The sequence below is a fragment of the Ostrea edulis genome, chromosome 1 (genome assembly GCF_947568905.1).
Source record: "Ostrea edulis chromosome 1, xbOstEdul1.1, whole genome shotgun sequence".
Taxonomy (NCBI): Eukaryota; Metazoa; Mollusca; class Bivalvia; order Ostreida; family Ostreidae; genus Ostrea; species Ostrea edulis.
Genome location: NC_079164.1, coordinates 69,068,133 through 69,083,820, shown reverse-complemented (window position 1 = coordinate 69,083,820; position 15,688 = coordinate 69,068,133). Strand labels below are relative to the sequence as shown.

The 15,688-nt window shown below is 35.8% G+C and overlaps 2 protein-coding genes and 1 long non-coding RNA gene across 5 annotated transcripts in view; 1 reads left to right on the top strand and 2 right to left on the bottom strand.

Moving 5' to 3' along the window:
- Positions 1 to 1,842: 1,842 nt before the first annotated feature.
- On the bottom strand, positions 1,843 to 9,077 carry LOC125683882 (neutral amino acid transporter A-like). 2 transcript variants are annotated; one of them, XM_048925388.2, is made up of 11 exons: positions 8,008 to 9,072; positions 7,835 to 7,909; positions 7,559 to 7,681; positions 6,663 to 6,750; positions 6,534 to 6,576; positions 5,905 to 6,016; positions 5,678 to 5,804; positions 5,116 to 5,349; positions 4,593 to 4,787; positions 3,888 to 4,022; positions 1,843 to 2,804 (listed from the first exon to the last, which is right to left on the bottom strand). In XM_048925388.2, exons 1-11 carry the CDS (start codon positions 8,150 to 8,152, stop codon positions 2,642 to 2,644), a joined length of 1,440 nt encoding a protein of 479 aa, XP_048781345.1. In that variant the 5' UTR covers positions 8,153 to 9,072; the 3' UTR covers positions 1,843 to 2,641. The 2 variants fall into 2 exon arrangements, with proteins under 2 accessions (XP_048781345.1, XP_056014314.1); XM_056158339.1 differs by having other exon boundaries at positions 2,663 to 2,804; positions 3,849 to 4,022; positions 8,008 to 9,077.
- On the top strand, positions 5,151 to 6,054 carry LOC130052669 (uncharacterized). The gene is made up of 2 exons (XR_008801050.1): positions 5,151 to 5,356; positions 5,487 to 6,054. It is a non-coding gene; the product is annotated as an uncharacterized LOC130052669 (long non-coding RNA).
- Positions 9,078 to 11,676: 2,599 nt separating the features above from the next.
- LOC125683890 (excitatory amino acid transporter-like) overlaps positions 11,677 to 15,688 on the bottom strand; it is a 47,871-nt gene continuing 43,859 nt past the window's right edge. For both annotated transcript variants that reach the window (XM_056158325.1, XM_056158323.1), the window contains exons 12-13: positions 15,440 to 15,574; positions 11,677 to 13,980 (exon numbers count right to left, since the gene is read on the bottom strand). In XM_056158325.1, the coding sequence (XP_056014300.1) occupies positions 13,803 to 13,980; positions 15,440 to 15,574 (313 nt within the window). In that variant the 3' untranslated portion in view covers positions 11,677 to 13,802. The remainder of the gene's footprint in view (positions 13,981 to 15,439; positions 15,575 to 15,688) is intronic.

Genomic DNA, 15,688 nt, shown 5'->3' with positions numbered 1-15,688 from the left:
TCATTACATGTATCATTCATTTTTCATTTCACTTGTAGCAGGAAAAGAAAACATAAAGACAAGTATAGTACTAATGCTTTAAACCACAATTTCTAAATCCTGCTTTATTGGTACTAACAATATATATACATCTTAAGTATAATTTGTCTCTCCAGCGCATTTCGCGAGAAAAATGCGCACAGAAATTAATGGAAATGTGTTTTGACTATGTCAGTGAATGTCAGTTTTTATTATGTGTAATTTTCAAGTTGATATATTGTTGAAATTAATGACGTGACATCATTTAATTTTAAAGACGATATCGTACATGTAATTGTAAACAAACACGATGCGTCGGCAAACACGTGTAACACAACACGAGCGTTAACCATTCATACACAAGAGGCAGCAAATAACAACCGCCAGAAGATCGGAGTAAAATACTTATACTCGTAATAGGTAAATTTCCTTTAGATTCGGCACAAAATTAGAACCCAGCCCCGAAACAGACTTGCACGGGGACGGGTCAAGAAAAATTCATAGAGGTGCGATCTTAGATAGCATCTTTAAAAACCCAAATACGTCCAGGCACAAACATGTTTTTTTTTGGGGGTTAAAATGTTCGAAACTAAAGGTACCGGTAGTGCAAGTACTGTTAAATCGCGATCTTCCTTCCAAATGTTTAAGCATTTTACGAATATTTACAAAGACTACACTTGTCTACAATGATACATACTAACTGCAGTCTGTACACAGTATATGGCAGCATATGCATGTTTTGCATGCAATTTGTAAGGCGCCCAATACTCCGTGGCCGGGCACTGGGCAAGTACATGTATATAATAATTTTCTATTATTATTGATTTGTAGACAATGGACTTTGAACACAATGGGTTCCACCCAATCGGCGTCCAGTCCTGCTGGGTATTGACGCTGTTCGCGACCTGCTGGCGCCTCTAGGTAGAATGGCGCCACTGCATACCGCAGAACTTTAGACACCGTAGTTATTGGATACCATACGAGTTTTTCTAAGCTCAACCTACAGCGGGTCTACACGAATACATTGGTAACAATCGTAATTACTCGGCTATTTCCGTAACCGCAATTGCCAGCGAGTGATCTGATTGACATTGGTACATGTACCTATTCTCGCTTTCCGCGAAAGTCTCGAGAGCGAGAGTGTGAGGATAGCGAGACTAACATGTAACCAGCATATCTGGTACATGTATCTGGGAAAATTCACAGGACGGCCGTTTTTGTGCTGTACCACACACAGTGCAACGGATAACGATATTGTAGACTTACATGTTCATGAGTTTAAGCTTGTTCCACCCCTTAGGCGTAAATGTTTTGGTTAGGCTATTTTCATGGCAGCACATCTCTTTGCAAACCACTTCTGTTTCGTACGACATACTGTTCTGGAATGCCGTATAACTGTGATGTACAAAACCTAACTAGACCATGCAAACTGTCACACATGGATGCCTCAGTCGTCTGCGATACGCAAGGTTTCCATCAGTTTTAGAAATCTACCACAGATAGATCAACTCGAACGACGTTCCAGTGGCACCCATACACCTTGTAATAAACCTATGGGTAATGATCGGATATCGTACGACAGCTGCACGACAAAATAGTATTCAAAGTCTTGATGCAGCTCCCCAAAGGCCACGATTTTGACTGTAAGAACATTTACAGGTAATTCCTTGTACCAATTGATTTGAATTAAACAGTAATGATTTTTTTTGTTCTATTTGTTCCATCACATCAACTTAGTAAAAATTTGGTGTCAATACGACCAGTTTTCTTAGTTTACAGAAGAGACAATTAGTAGATATGGATATAGACAAAACATAAAGCTCATTAGAATGAAGATATTTTAATGTAAATACTTGTAATTACATGTCCACATATTATGATACATTGTAGTTAAATTCTGATTTCTATGACAATGTATACTGTACACCACCTCATAATGGTGCAGCTACATGTCTGCTGATATATTGATAACGAGTCCCATCGAGGCCAGATTTGATGGAAAATTGGGAAAATCTTGCGGCGCCTGCAAGGACGCTGAATTTATCATGTTGGCGCCTTTGTGTTCTTCAACAGCTGTTGGATGCATTATGGCCATTTGATGTGCCCCGATGTATCGAATAAATATTTTCTTACTCTAATCAAGTCTGCAGACGCGTCTAGAACAGTAAGGGCCAAGTACCGCAACTGCAAAATTCGCATGGATCCGACACGATTATGTGATGGAATCTCTCAAGTCCAAAATTGCATTGCGCACCATCGTCTGACGGCCGCGTATTTTTCTACAGTAAACACAGTATCAACAATCTTCTCTATTTTATAAACGGACGAGTCAAGTCAATATCAAAGGACATAAACGCTGATACCACAGATCCCTGCTTTACTCATGCTTTTCAAAATCCTATGTCATCCGTCGTAGGTAGAAAAATATCGTAGGAGGCCAGATACAATTTGTGATTGAAGAAATGTTAAGAACGTTGTAGTTCTACTAGCTATCTATATTCTAATGTTAAGTTATCATGATTATAAATACGGAGTAGAGGTACGAAAGATGACGTCACAATATACAATATTAATATGTATCTTTCATGCCAGCGTTCTTAAAAATCTTCGAAGTTCTGTGGAATCATTTTTCACTTTCAACTAGCACGCGTACTTCTGATTCGTATATCGGCTTTTCCTTTGGAATTTGATCCTCTGCTACTTGAAGACTCGACCTGCAAAGTTTCTCAACGATCAATGCGCCTAGAATGATTGTAGTTGCGTTACTAGTTGTACGGATTCGATCGCTGAAAAATGAATAAGGTTTTAATTTGAAATACCAATCTTGCACAAAAAATTTACATTTTCTACAGCACCACAATCAAAAGGTTCTGGTAAAGACAACTCGGTAGCAATCTCAGAGAGAGGCCGGCCAGTGGATACCAGGTCAAACGTAATGTTATCCATTCTACCAAATAAAGGCCTATCACGATGCTGGAGGAAGACATTATAAAAGATGAACATGCCTTAGTATATCATTAATTGTGTGATTTGTCATTCATGAGTGAAATATTTTCGAGATAGACGTTTAACAATATACTATCAATCAACTGATATTTCGAGTCCTGGGTCATGTTTCACTATCTTGAGTTGTGGGTGATATTTCAATATATTGAGTCCAGTGTCATATTTCAATACATTGAGTCATGAATCATTTTGATATTTGAAGTCGGTTATTCTTTGATACATTGAATCCGGGGTAATTTTTCAGTATATTGAGTCCCGAGTCATATATCAATATATTGAGTTTTGGGTCATTTTTGATATATTGAGTCATGTTTTGATATATTGACTCTTGGATCATGTTTCAGTATATTGAGTCCTGGGTCATGTTTTGAAGTATCGAATACTGGGTGCTGTTTCGATATATTGAGTCATGTTTCAGTATATTGAGCCCTGGCAAGACTCACATGCATTGGATTTATCATTGAAAAAGATCAGTTGTCATGAACCATTGCAGACAGACACAGGGGTAGAAACTCAATAACATGCATACATCAGATGATTTTAATTGTTGCACTACAGCATGTATATTAATCAATGAATGCACAAATAACGAATAGGTCAGTTTTCAAGTAAGAAATTTCAAACGTTTCTAGATATTATTTGATTCTATACAGATTGGAGAGATTGGGGAAATCTTGCTCTAGAGTAATGTGTTTTTTTCTGTTAACCAGTGGGGGAAACATTGAAACTGGAATCTGTGATTTTCCAATAAGAGAATTGAGTTCTAGCAATGTGGAATCTCCAACTTCACGCACTGACCCAGTATAGCTGTTTTTGACTCTTACTTGTACCACTGACCCAGTATAGCTGTTTTTGACTCTTACTTGTACCACTCGAGGGCTATGAGAAGACCAACATTGCTGACTTCAATGTCCACCGAGGTGAGGACTACCAGGATGGATACAATACTGGCACTAGGAACGGGTGGAACCGCCAAGGCACCCGCTGTTGACAACAGACTGAAACAGATCAGTTTGTGAGTAGCATAAATCAATCACCAATTTAAGTAACGTTTTTTATCATCGTAAATGCATTCCTTCTCTTATTTTCTTTGAAGAGATACTGTACATGTATTAATCTTAGCGGGATTCATATTCTAGAGGCTTTGACAGTGAAGTATAAGTGCTAATGTACAGTTGTACTAAAGTATGAAATTCTCTATTTATCCATTATCATCCAAAAAAAACCCTAAATCCTGATTACTCCAAATAGTGCATCAGCTCCGACTGCGCTAAATTTTAAATACGCTAAAATATAGAATGCCCACACCAAAATACAACACCTACGTAGTCCAATACAGTAATCATAATTCGACAGAACTGTATTTTGAGACTTGAAGGAACCATAGAACTGGCCGACGTACTGTGTATGTATTTTGTTTTGAATATATACCGTTACTTTAGATGTAAAGATAAATTCATATTCTATATATGTTTATTATATGGAGAATGTAGAGGGAAAAACAAGACATCTTAAATGGATCACCCACCCACCCACCCACCCTTCCTCTCCCCCTAAGAAGCTCATACCCGATGATCACCACTTTGGACGCATCAATTGACATTCCTTCCAACTGAGTCAAGAACAAAGACGATAGACAAATGAATATACAACTGCCACAGCGAGCAAGTGACGCCGCCACAGGAACGAAGAAGTTGGATACTCTGCTATCAACATGGAGATTTTCTCCAAGGGTTTTAAGCATGTCTGGTATACCCACAGCTCTGAAATAAAACCAATTACATGACCACAAATGTATATTGCATAACCTGGCACGTGATAGTACATAAGCACAGCAGGTATGAAAATAGTGTTAAACGTTTTGTCTTCCATACATTGGGTGCAATCTGATTAAAGTACAGACCTTTTTATTAGCGCAGAGCGCTGTATGCTATTTGAGAGATCTGTATTTTAATCAGATTGACATTGGGTGTGAAAGAGGATATCCATGATAATGGAATAACCTTAAGTGAAATGGGATTCAGGTTAACGAAGTTTAAATTTCATACAGATAAATGGCAAATAAATAAAGGAAAGAGAAACCAAACGCACGTGCTTGGGGGACCAAACACTGATAAACACGGGCGGAGACAGAACCCCATGAAAGTCAGTGGGTTTTTCCTGGTTGTGATGAAATAGGTGACCGGGATGAGGACCAACTGATGAAAAACGATTCCGAGGGAATGAGCCAGGACGAATATTCCCAGACTACTGAAGACTGTTTCTATGTCAGACGCCTTCAATATCCCTGTAGCAATCAGACTTGCAACTCCGATTGGGGTCAACCTGAAAGGTCACATAGATTAAGTATACTTATTTCGTATTGTTGGCATTTTAAAACATGAATTGAAATGAAGTAAGTTACATTCTACAGATTTTAAATGCAATACCTAACTCATTTTAAAATTTGAAATTTATTTTAGATGACCAACAAGTTTTCACCCTAGACATATCAAATATTTAAATACTGTAAAGAGGTTGATGCTGTTTGTTGAACACATTGAATGTACATGTGTGTGAACCTATTGTCAACGTGAATGCATCTCGAATATCCTTAAAAATATTGATTATTAATTCATGAGACACCTTTCACATGATGTTCAGCATAACTAACCAGATGACCCAATTCATGATGTACATCACCATAATAGAGATGACTTCAAAAAACTTGATGAAAAGTTCCGCCCTCTCCCCGAGGTTGCTGGCCGTAATACCAAAGAACAAACACGCAACAATCAGGCCTGCAACAATTAATGACAGAAACAGAATCATTTGAATTCTGTATATGGTGTTATGTCTGGATCAAATACTTTTTAGTTTTATTTTATATTTCGTACTTGCCTAGTATGTTGAGACTACTTGTGGATGAGACAAACTTATGTTCATCCGTGATGGAGCTATTGGTTCCATTTACCAACACCACTCGAGTTGACGCGCTGTATTTTGTTTGAGACTGCAATAATAAATGTTTATTTTAACGTTAACACCATACAACTGTCTTTTACTGCGGATTCTAAGGAAAATGTATATAGAATACATTTTTATCAATCATTTAGCTACCTAAGTACTTTTTCCGGTTATGAAATGTCCTCGTTCATACTTTGTGATCACTACAACAGGAACAGGAAACAGACACGTGATACTCTGTCCCTCCCCTTTACCATTTTTTGGTGAAAATTTAAGATATTTTACTAAGGTATGAAGATGTGTTGCATCTTTCGTAGTGTCAGTTCTTATTAATATTTTGTCACACAGATTCAATTTTCCAAACAATTTCACTAAAAATAAGAATATCAACAGGGGATGCTTACTCCTCCTAGGCATCTGATCCCTCCTCTGGTGTGTCTAGGGGTCCGTGTTTGCCCAACTATCTATTTTTGTATTGCTTATAGGAGTTATGAGATTGATCACTGTTCGTTATCTTCACCTTGCATCAAGAAAAAAACTTATCTTAGGTTCAAATAGGTTACCTTTTGGAAACAGACAGTGACAATGTTTTCTGGGAAAAAATTCCTGCAAGAAAATAACATAATTATAAAAAATAAATAAGGTAATTGAAGCTGAAAGCATAGTAAATTAACCAAAACAGGAATACCTACCGGATCATATCGGCAAACATATCGCTGGTTCTGATGTTACGTTGTACAGAGTTGCTGTAATCGGCGGCAGCTATCTCTACACCCTTGCCTAAAATGTAAGTGTGCATATATTATATTGTCGTGATCATTTTTATAGCGGTAGACTAGAATGCATGTTGTAACAAAGTAACAAACGAACATATGATGATGACAATCTTATCTCAATGTTGATATTGACTTTGTGAACGAATGAATATTGGTCAGACCGGTATATGTTATTACAATCGCTCTTGTGTTAAGTGCATGCGACTACCAGTTACCACAGGACGCAGGAGTACTCGGTATTCCATAATTTTGGTCATTGATTGGAACATCGCGTGAATCATATGTACACTAATATATATCGTAATGATAATATGATATCAATATACATAAAGTAAAGATCACTCTCTCTGTTTTAAACATGCAAGGTGAAGATAACGAACAGTGATCAATCTCATAACTCCTACAAGCAATACAAATTAGATAGCTGGGCAAACACGGACCCCTGGACACACCAGAGGTGGGATCAGGTTCCTAGGAGGAGTAAGCATCCCATGTTGACCGGTCACACCCGCCGTGAGCCCCATATCCTGATCAGGTAAACGGAGTTATCCGCAGTCAAAATCAGTGTGCCAAGAACGGCTTAACAATCGGTATGAAACACGTCAGACAGCATTTGACCCAATGCGAGGTTGTATTGACGAACTAGATCGTTATAACGACCATAGAATTAGCGAAATGCTGACTTCAATCGAGACTGTTGAAATCCCTGTACCATCAACATCTAAGATGGGACTAAATTTGGCTGTATACCATGGAACTCAGATCGTGTATGGCAACTCCTCACAGAATCGTAAAGCTGGAAAAGAGGATACCTGGTTGAAAGACGAAGAACAGGATAATGGCAATGATCGCTCCTATCGCCACAGAAACCAGGATGTAGCAGAAGCTCACGGCGCTGATCCTGCCGTTGGATTTTGGATCCATGGACGCGGTTCCTGGGGACACATGAACGAAATTTGAAAATGATTGTAAATAGATATAGACACTTTCATCATAATAAGCAGTAAAGTAATACATGTAACTAATAAGGGTAAACAAATTTTACAAACGTGGGTGGGTGTGTTTATAGTTGTGACACTACATTTTACCTGTTATGATCGTGGCCACAACTAAAGGAAGCAGTAACATTTTCAGCAGTCGCATGTATATTTCCCCAGGGAGACCTGTTATTTACATATAGATAAATACATAACATTAGATATTAACCAAACAGTTATCACACATTCGTTGCTACAGCATTATCATGAAATATTAAACTTACCTATCCAAGTGATAGCATCATCTGAAGGTCCCACTCCTCTCAGTCCAAACCCTAAGGCAAATCCCACCGCCACACCAACCAACACACTGACAATAAGGCCATTCCGAGACAAAAATTTGTAGCACTTTGATGATTTTATGTTCATCTTGAGCGGAAAAAGCTAATGAGGAGATGGGATTTTCTATCTTTTAACCGCGCGAACGTTCCATTTGAGAAACTTTGTTTAAATTCAACACCTTGTCCGTTTCGAATCATTTCAGATAAAACTATTGTCTGCAATTTAAAAAGCGGTCTAGAAAAATAATGCATTTTTTTTAAAAGTAAAGGTAATATACATACGAAAGAGAAGTGGTATTTATTTGGTGCATAACGTAGAAAGTATAAAAAAAAAAACCTGATTACGAGAACTATCGTGAATGTACCCAATGAGATATACTGATGTTTGTTTCTTTACACCGTCATAGGTAAATGTGAACCTGAATATAAAGAATATAAAGTCAGTCTAGTGTCCTGTGTACCATCACGGACTTGTGACCTGGATAAATATATGTTCTGGTCGGTCTGGTGACCTGTGTTGGTGGACACTAGATACATGTACATTCAAGTGCTTCCTATGCTTGAAGCGTCACGAACGTTTCAAACAAGATTTTCCAGAGAGAGAACCGTACTCATAAAGTGTTTCAATTTTCGTTTCAATGCGGGGGTATATTTTTGATCAAAATTATAACGCATGTCCAAGACAATACATCTGTTGAAATCGATGATACTGAAAATATATCGACCGATTTGATAGAGACTAATGTTGACATTGACTTTGATAGACACTAATGTTAATATCGACATTGATAGAGACTAATGTTGATATCGACTTTGATAGACACTGATGTTAATATCGACATCAAAAGAGAATGGTGTTGATATCGAGATTGATAGAGACTAATGTTTTTTTTTAGTTTTTTAAAAATATTTCTTTATTAACCTTCATATTCACAATATTTTTACAAAAGCAAACAATAACATATACATACATGTACATATATATGCATACATATACACACACATGTACATACAGTCATAAATACATATACATGTACACATATACACATAATATATTATTTTCAGTTAAATAAATGATATTAAAGTATATATATATATATATATATATATATATATATATATATATGAAAGTTTTGGGCGTTTTTATAGAAGAAAAGACAGGTTAGAGATAAGAGTTTGAAAGGAAGGAAGAGAAAGTCATTTAAAGAGATGTAATACATAGAGAGAAACAGGGCTTTTCATAGCTGATGATGAATGTTCAATTTTTTGTAAGGCATCTTTCAAATATTTGTTGAGTTCGTTGTACTTAACAATTTTTCAGTAAAATAAATTTTTCAACATATAATTGACTAATTACATTCTTTTTTAAGGTCTCAAAGCTCAACCTCTTTGAAGGGGTGAACTTGTTTGCATAAATATAGCATTTAATTATTAGAATTATAAGATTTTCAAGACGGTGTAAATTAACATTATTCAATTTACCAAACAAAATTGAATTTCTGCTTGTGTTTATATCAATATCTAATGTAGACTTTAACCAATGTTCTACCTCAAACCAAACATCTTTTATTAGATAGCATTCTGAAACAAATGATCTAATGTCTCTGGCAATTGATTGTAGTAAGAGCATAATGTAGAGTCTTTGATACTACATATATTCAGGTAGTAGTTTGTAGCAGATAATCTGTGAAGCATTTGGAATTGAAACCACTGCAATTTTGTTTCTGTAGGTGTTTTAAAAGGAAGCATATAAATAGTATCCTATTCTTTTCTGCTAAAGTTGATACCATTTTCAATCGATTTATTTTCAGAAGTTGGATTTTTTTCTTTGAGATAAGGACATTATACATAGCTTGGCAACCTTTCTTAGATGTGAATATCAAGTTCAATAGTAGAGGGATACCTGACATTGTAATCTTTTGAAATAATCTTATTGTTCTGTTGTATATATTTCTGTATTACTGTAAAAAGACCTGAAAACTGGAGGAAATTTACTTTAAATTCTGTAAATGACATAAATGAATTGTTCATATTACATAGGTCACCAATGTGTATTATATTATCCTTCGAGAACTCTTTACAGGGTATTTGTAATGCATCAATTTTTAGATCTGGGTTATACCACAGATGATCACATGCAATATTTTGACGATTATATTTGTCTGCATTACTTATATCAATACAGCTTTACAGAGTATCGATCCAAAATCTGTTACTTGTTTTGTGTTTTAACAACTCTAAGTAATTTTAGGCAAAGTTCAGAACGCCTGAAATTGAAATTCCAAACTCAGTTTCTAACAACATTTTCCATTTAGAATTATGAGCTGTGATTAATCTTCTGATCTAACTAGATTTAAGTGCAATAATAAAGTTGGTGTAATCTATCATTTTAAGCCACCATCTTTGTAATCTTGTATAATTGTTCCCCTTTTTATTTTATCTTTTTTACCATCCCAGAGAAATTCAAATAGTTTTTTTTTCTTCAAATTTCTTAACAAATTCATCAGAAGGGTTACGTAGAGTTAATATCAAATGGTTCATTTTTGGCACAATTAGTGTTTTGATGACAGCAATTTTGCCAATCGGGGTTGATTTTCTTGCTTTCCATTGAACAAGTATTTTGTGTATGTTTTTTTTTTTATAGCTTTTTGTTGTAATTCATATTTATCATTTCGTCAAGGTTTATAGAGAATTTTTTTTTTGTGTTTCAATTTTCGTTTCAATGCGGGGTATATTTTGATCAAAATTATAACGCATGTCCGAGACAATACATCTGTTGAAATCGATGATACTGAACATATATCGACCGATTTGATAGAGACTAATGTTGATATTGACTTTGATAGAGACTAATGTTGACATTGACTTTGATAGACACTAATGTTGATATCGACATTGATAGAGACTAATGTTGACATTGACTTTGATAGACACTAATGTTAATATCGACATTGATAGAGACTAATGTTGACATTGACTTTGATAGACACTAATGTTAATATCGACATCAAAAGAGAATGATGTTGATATCGATCAAACTCACCGAAGTCAATATCAACAATATTGATGTCGATTAAGAGACATGATGTCACTATTGCCATAATTCCTTCCGCGTTGTTTTGTTCAATACATCTGCAATATAATTCTCCCGTCCTTCGTAACAGATATAGAAATGGTTGCGTAGTTGAATATGAAATATTTTAACATATCGAAAGATACTGAATAGAAAAAATGAAGTTATTATCTATAATTTCTGAGTGGTTGTTTCATAGTGCTTATAATATAATCTTAAAAGTGTGATAATTGAGTTTCGTTCAGTCTGGAACAATGGATATTTCTTATTTAACGGGAAGGCAGTGTGTATATGGCACCAAAAATGTAACCTGAATCCCGATCCACACGGCACCAAAATGTAAGGGGAAGATATTGTGTGTATTCTGGGACTGAAATAAGTCTAGCTTCTCCCAAAGTACAAGTTCTATTGTTTTATAAAAAGAAGTCACTGTCAAAAGAATAACTTATACAACATAAATGATAAATTCTGTGTTGTACTTAGGTTCGGTAGTGATTCCTGGATTATGTTCAACACCTTGCTTGAAATGAAAACACGTGTAAAGTTTATGAATTTATTATAACATAGATACATATGGTTTAAGAATAGTTGATAACAAATAATAAGTTTCCCCATGAAAAATGAATGAATATAACCAGGGAGGAATGTAAGATTTACCCAAAATAAAAGACCAGAATTACGAAAAATATGTCCCGTAATAAGACAAGTCTAAAGTTAGGACACTAACGAGCTTCTATATACTGTCGAAAACATACAATGTACTACACCAGCGCCCCACCCACCCCTACACACACCTCAAAGTAATGCAGTTTTAAATAAAGTATTTTGACTGTGGATAACTCCGTTTACCTGATCAGGAATATAGGGCTCACGGCGGGTGTGACCGGTCAACAGGGGATGCTTACTCCTCCTAGGCACCTGATCCCACCTCTGGTGTGTCCGGGGGTCCGTGTTTGCCCAACTATCTATTTTGTATTGCTTGTGGGAGTTATGAGATTGATCACTGTTCGTTATCTTCACCTTACATGTAGAATGTTGAGTTTGTCTAAATATATAACTACTAACTATGAAAAATGTTCAGGTAAGGGATATTCAATTCTACTCTGAACCGAAGTAAATCTCAACTCTGATAGGATATCTACATTTTGTGAAGAAAAATATATTTCCTAAAAACCGTTCCCTAACTCTATGTGTTTGTTTTACTCACTGCATGTTGACACTACTCTACGTAAATGAATAGAAACGAACACACAGTTCTTCATAAATGCAAAAGACCGACCCCAGCAACATAAGAACCAATCTCTCCAGTATCACGATTTATATAAGGCTGTCAAACCAATAGAATACTAAAAATAAACGCTCAATGTGATAAGTCAGCATTACGCTTCATACGCAATGAAATTCCACAAAAAAAAAAAAAAACAACAACCCAAAACAAATAACGTTCGAGAAGACTGACAAAATGGCGGGTGTACTGAATTACACGTAACAGTGAAAGGTAAACATGTGAAACATCAAAATATTGACTTTATACGATCTTAAATGCCGTCCGAAATAAATAGAAAGTATTACAGACATACACAGACATGTTGTACATGCAATAACTACGTAATTCAAGTCTAATCAACATCAAAATTATCACACTTATTGGAGACGAAAAGCAAATATTTATAATCATCAAACCAGTGCAAGGTGTTAAGGTATCCAAGTGACATATTGTATGTATGGGATACATTTAAGTATATGTATTTCAAATACAGCTTTCAAAACTATAATTATACGAGTATGAGCAATCGCTCACATATCCAAGAAGCAACAACGCACTTTTCCAACATGTAATCATTCACTTATTCAACATGTAATCATTCACTTATCAAACACATAATCGCTCACTTATCCAACATGTAATCATTCACTTATTCAACATGTAATCATTCACTTATCAAACACATAATCGCTCACTTATCCAACATGTAATCATTCACTTATCAAACACATAATCGCTCACTTATCCAACATGTAATCATTCACTTATCAAACACATAATCGCTCACTTATCCAACATGTAATCATTCACTTATCCAACATGTAATCATTCACTTATCAAACACATAATCGCTCACTTATCCAAAATGTAATCACTCACTTAACCTACGGGTAATCGCTTAGAAGTACTTATTTAACAAATAACCACTCTCTTATACCACAAATAATCATTCAAATATCCCACAATCGCTTACTAATCTAATAAGAAATCACTTATTTACCCTACAAGTAATCACTCACTTATCCCACAAGTAATCACTCACTTATCCTACAACTATTCACTTTCTAATCGTATAAGAAATCACTTACTTATCCCACAAATATATTATCATTTTTTGTGATTGTAAAATGATTGATAATGATTTGACTCTAATCAGGGATATCTGGTTAAGCAATATAAAACATACACAGTAACGATTCAGATCCCGACTGATATGAAATATTTGTTCTTATCGAAACCATATGTCATAAAACGTAATTTCAAGAAGATGAGCAAGGTTAAAGGCTTTCAAATCTACCAGTACAAAACAGATTAGAAAATGGACCAATCTAATAAATAGTATATTTCATTTTCAATCATTTTCACTCTGGTTCTTTTTATAAAACACGAGCTTTGTTTTCAAAACTTTGTGGACATTTTTTCATTCTCAACTTTCACCTGGGCCTCTGATTCCCGGGTACATTTGTCCTTCGAGCTATGAAACGCGGTCGATCTCAGACTAGATTTGCAGAGTCTGTCAATTATAACACCCCCAACGATGATCGTCATTGTGTTGCTGGTAGTCCGAATACGGTCACTGAAACGTACAGATAATGCATTCATGGATTTATGAAACGAACAGTCAATGAGGGAAGAACAATCCCATTATAAATTGTCAATATTTTAAACAAGCACATTTGAGACAAGAGTACCGCAAACGGTACAACGGCCCGTCGTAAAGTGAAAGTCAACCTGGAAGCATATTAATTATGCCCTCTGAATTGATACAGCACATATTGTGAATAGAAAAGCTTTAAAGTAGGTCATGGTGCACCATTCCATCTGACATGTGAACCGATTATGTATATTATGGAAGGGAGGTTGTGACAAAACAGTCAGTGCAATATCTATCTATGATGAAAAAAGTCCTGGAAATCATTTGATCTACTTTTAGCCCTAAAGTAGGTCGTAGTACACCAATTAAGTTGAAATGTAAACCGATTATGTATTTTTCTGAGAGGGAGGTTGTGACAAAATTTCAGAGCAATACCTGTGACCATACTGAAACAATCTGACAAATTTGTTTGACCTACTTCTACCTCTAAAGTACGTCATAGTTCACCAATCTATCTGAAGTGCTAACTGCAATTGTATTCATCTAAGAGGAAGATTGTGACTAAATGTCATAGCAATATCTGTATCCACAACGTAAAAAAGTCCAGAAAAGTGTTAGACCTACTTTTAGCCCGAAAGTAAGTCATGGTACACTAATCCAGTTGAAATGCAAACTCAGTCGTAAGCTTCTTGAGGAAGAAATTGTGACTAAATGTCAACGCTGTACATGCATCTATTCCGGGGAAATGTCTCGAAAACATTACATTGGACTGACACACAGATAGACGGACAGACCAATCCAGCTAAAATGCAAAATAAACTAGTTTCCCCTCGAAAGGAAGCATGTGACTAAATTTCAGGTCAATATCTGTATCCATAATGAAAAAGCTTGGAAAACTGTTTAACCTAAATTTTGCCCCAAAGTAAGTCAAGGACAGACCACTCCAACTGAAATACAAACTGAACTTGTATTTCTTCCAGAGGAAGCCTGTGGCTAAATTTCAGGGCAATATCTGTATCCTTAATGAACAAAGTCGGGAAAACAGTGTAACCTACTTGTAGTCCTAATGTAGATTACGGTCGGACGGGTAATCCAGCTGAAATTCAAACCGAACTTGTATTTCTCCGAGAGGAAGCTTATGACTAAAATTCATGGCAATCTCTGTATCTATAAAGAGAATGCCAGAAAACTGTTTGACCTACTTATAGCCCTAAAGTAGGTCAAGGTGAACCAATCCAGCTGAAATGCAAACTCACTCTTACACTTCTTGAGGGAGGAAGACATTGTGACCAAACTTCAAAGTCGTACTTGCATCTGTTACGGATAATGGTCCGGGAAACTTGACCTCGGACGTACAGACGCACGGACAGCGCCACAACATAATATGTTCCATTTAATGACGAACGTATGAAAATGATGAATGGTTAAATCATGGACTTACTTGTACCATTCCAAAGCCATCAGTAGACCTATATTGTGAACTTGAACGTCCAGTGAAGACAAAACCACTAGAATGGAAACGATACTGGAACTGGGGACGGCGGGAACTGCCAGGGAACCCAAGGTTGACAATAAACTAGAACAAGAATGTATTACAATCTTTTGATTTTTCGTCTTACAACATTTTTCCTTTTGAAACAACAAAACTACTTGTTTCGAAAGACAAATATCGAGTTTAATAAATATCTAT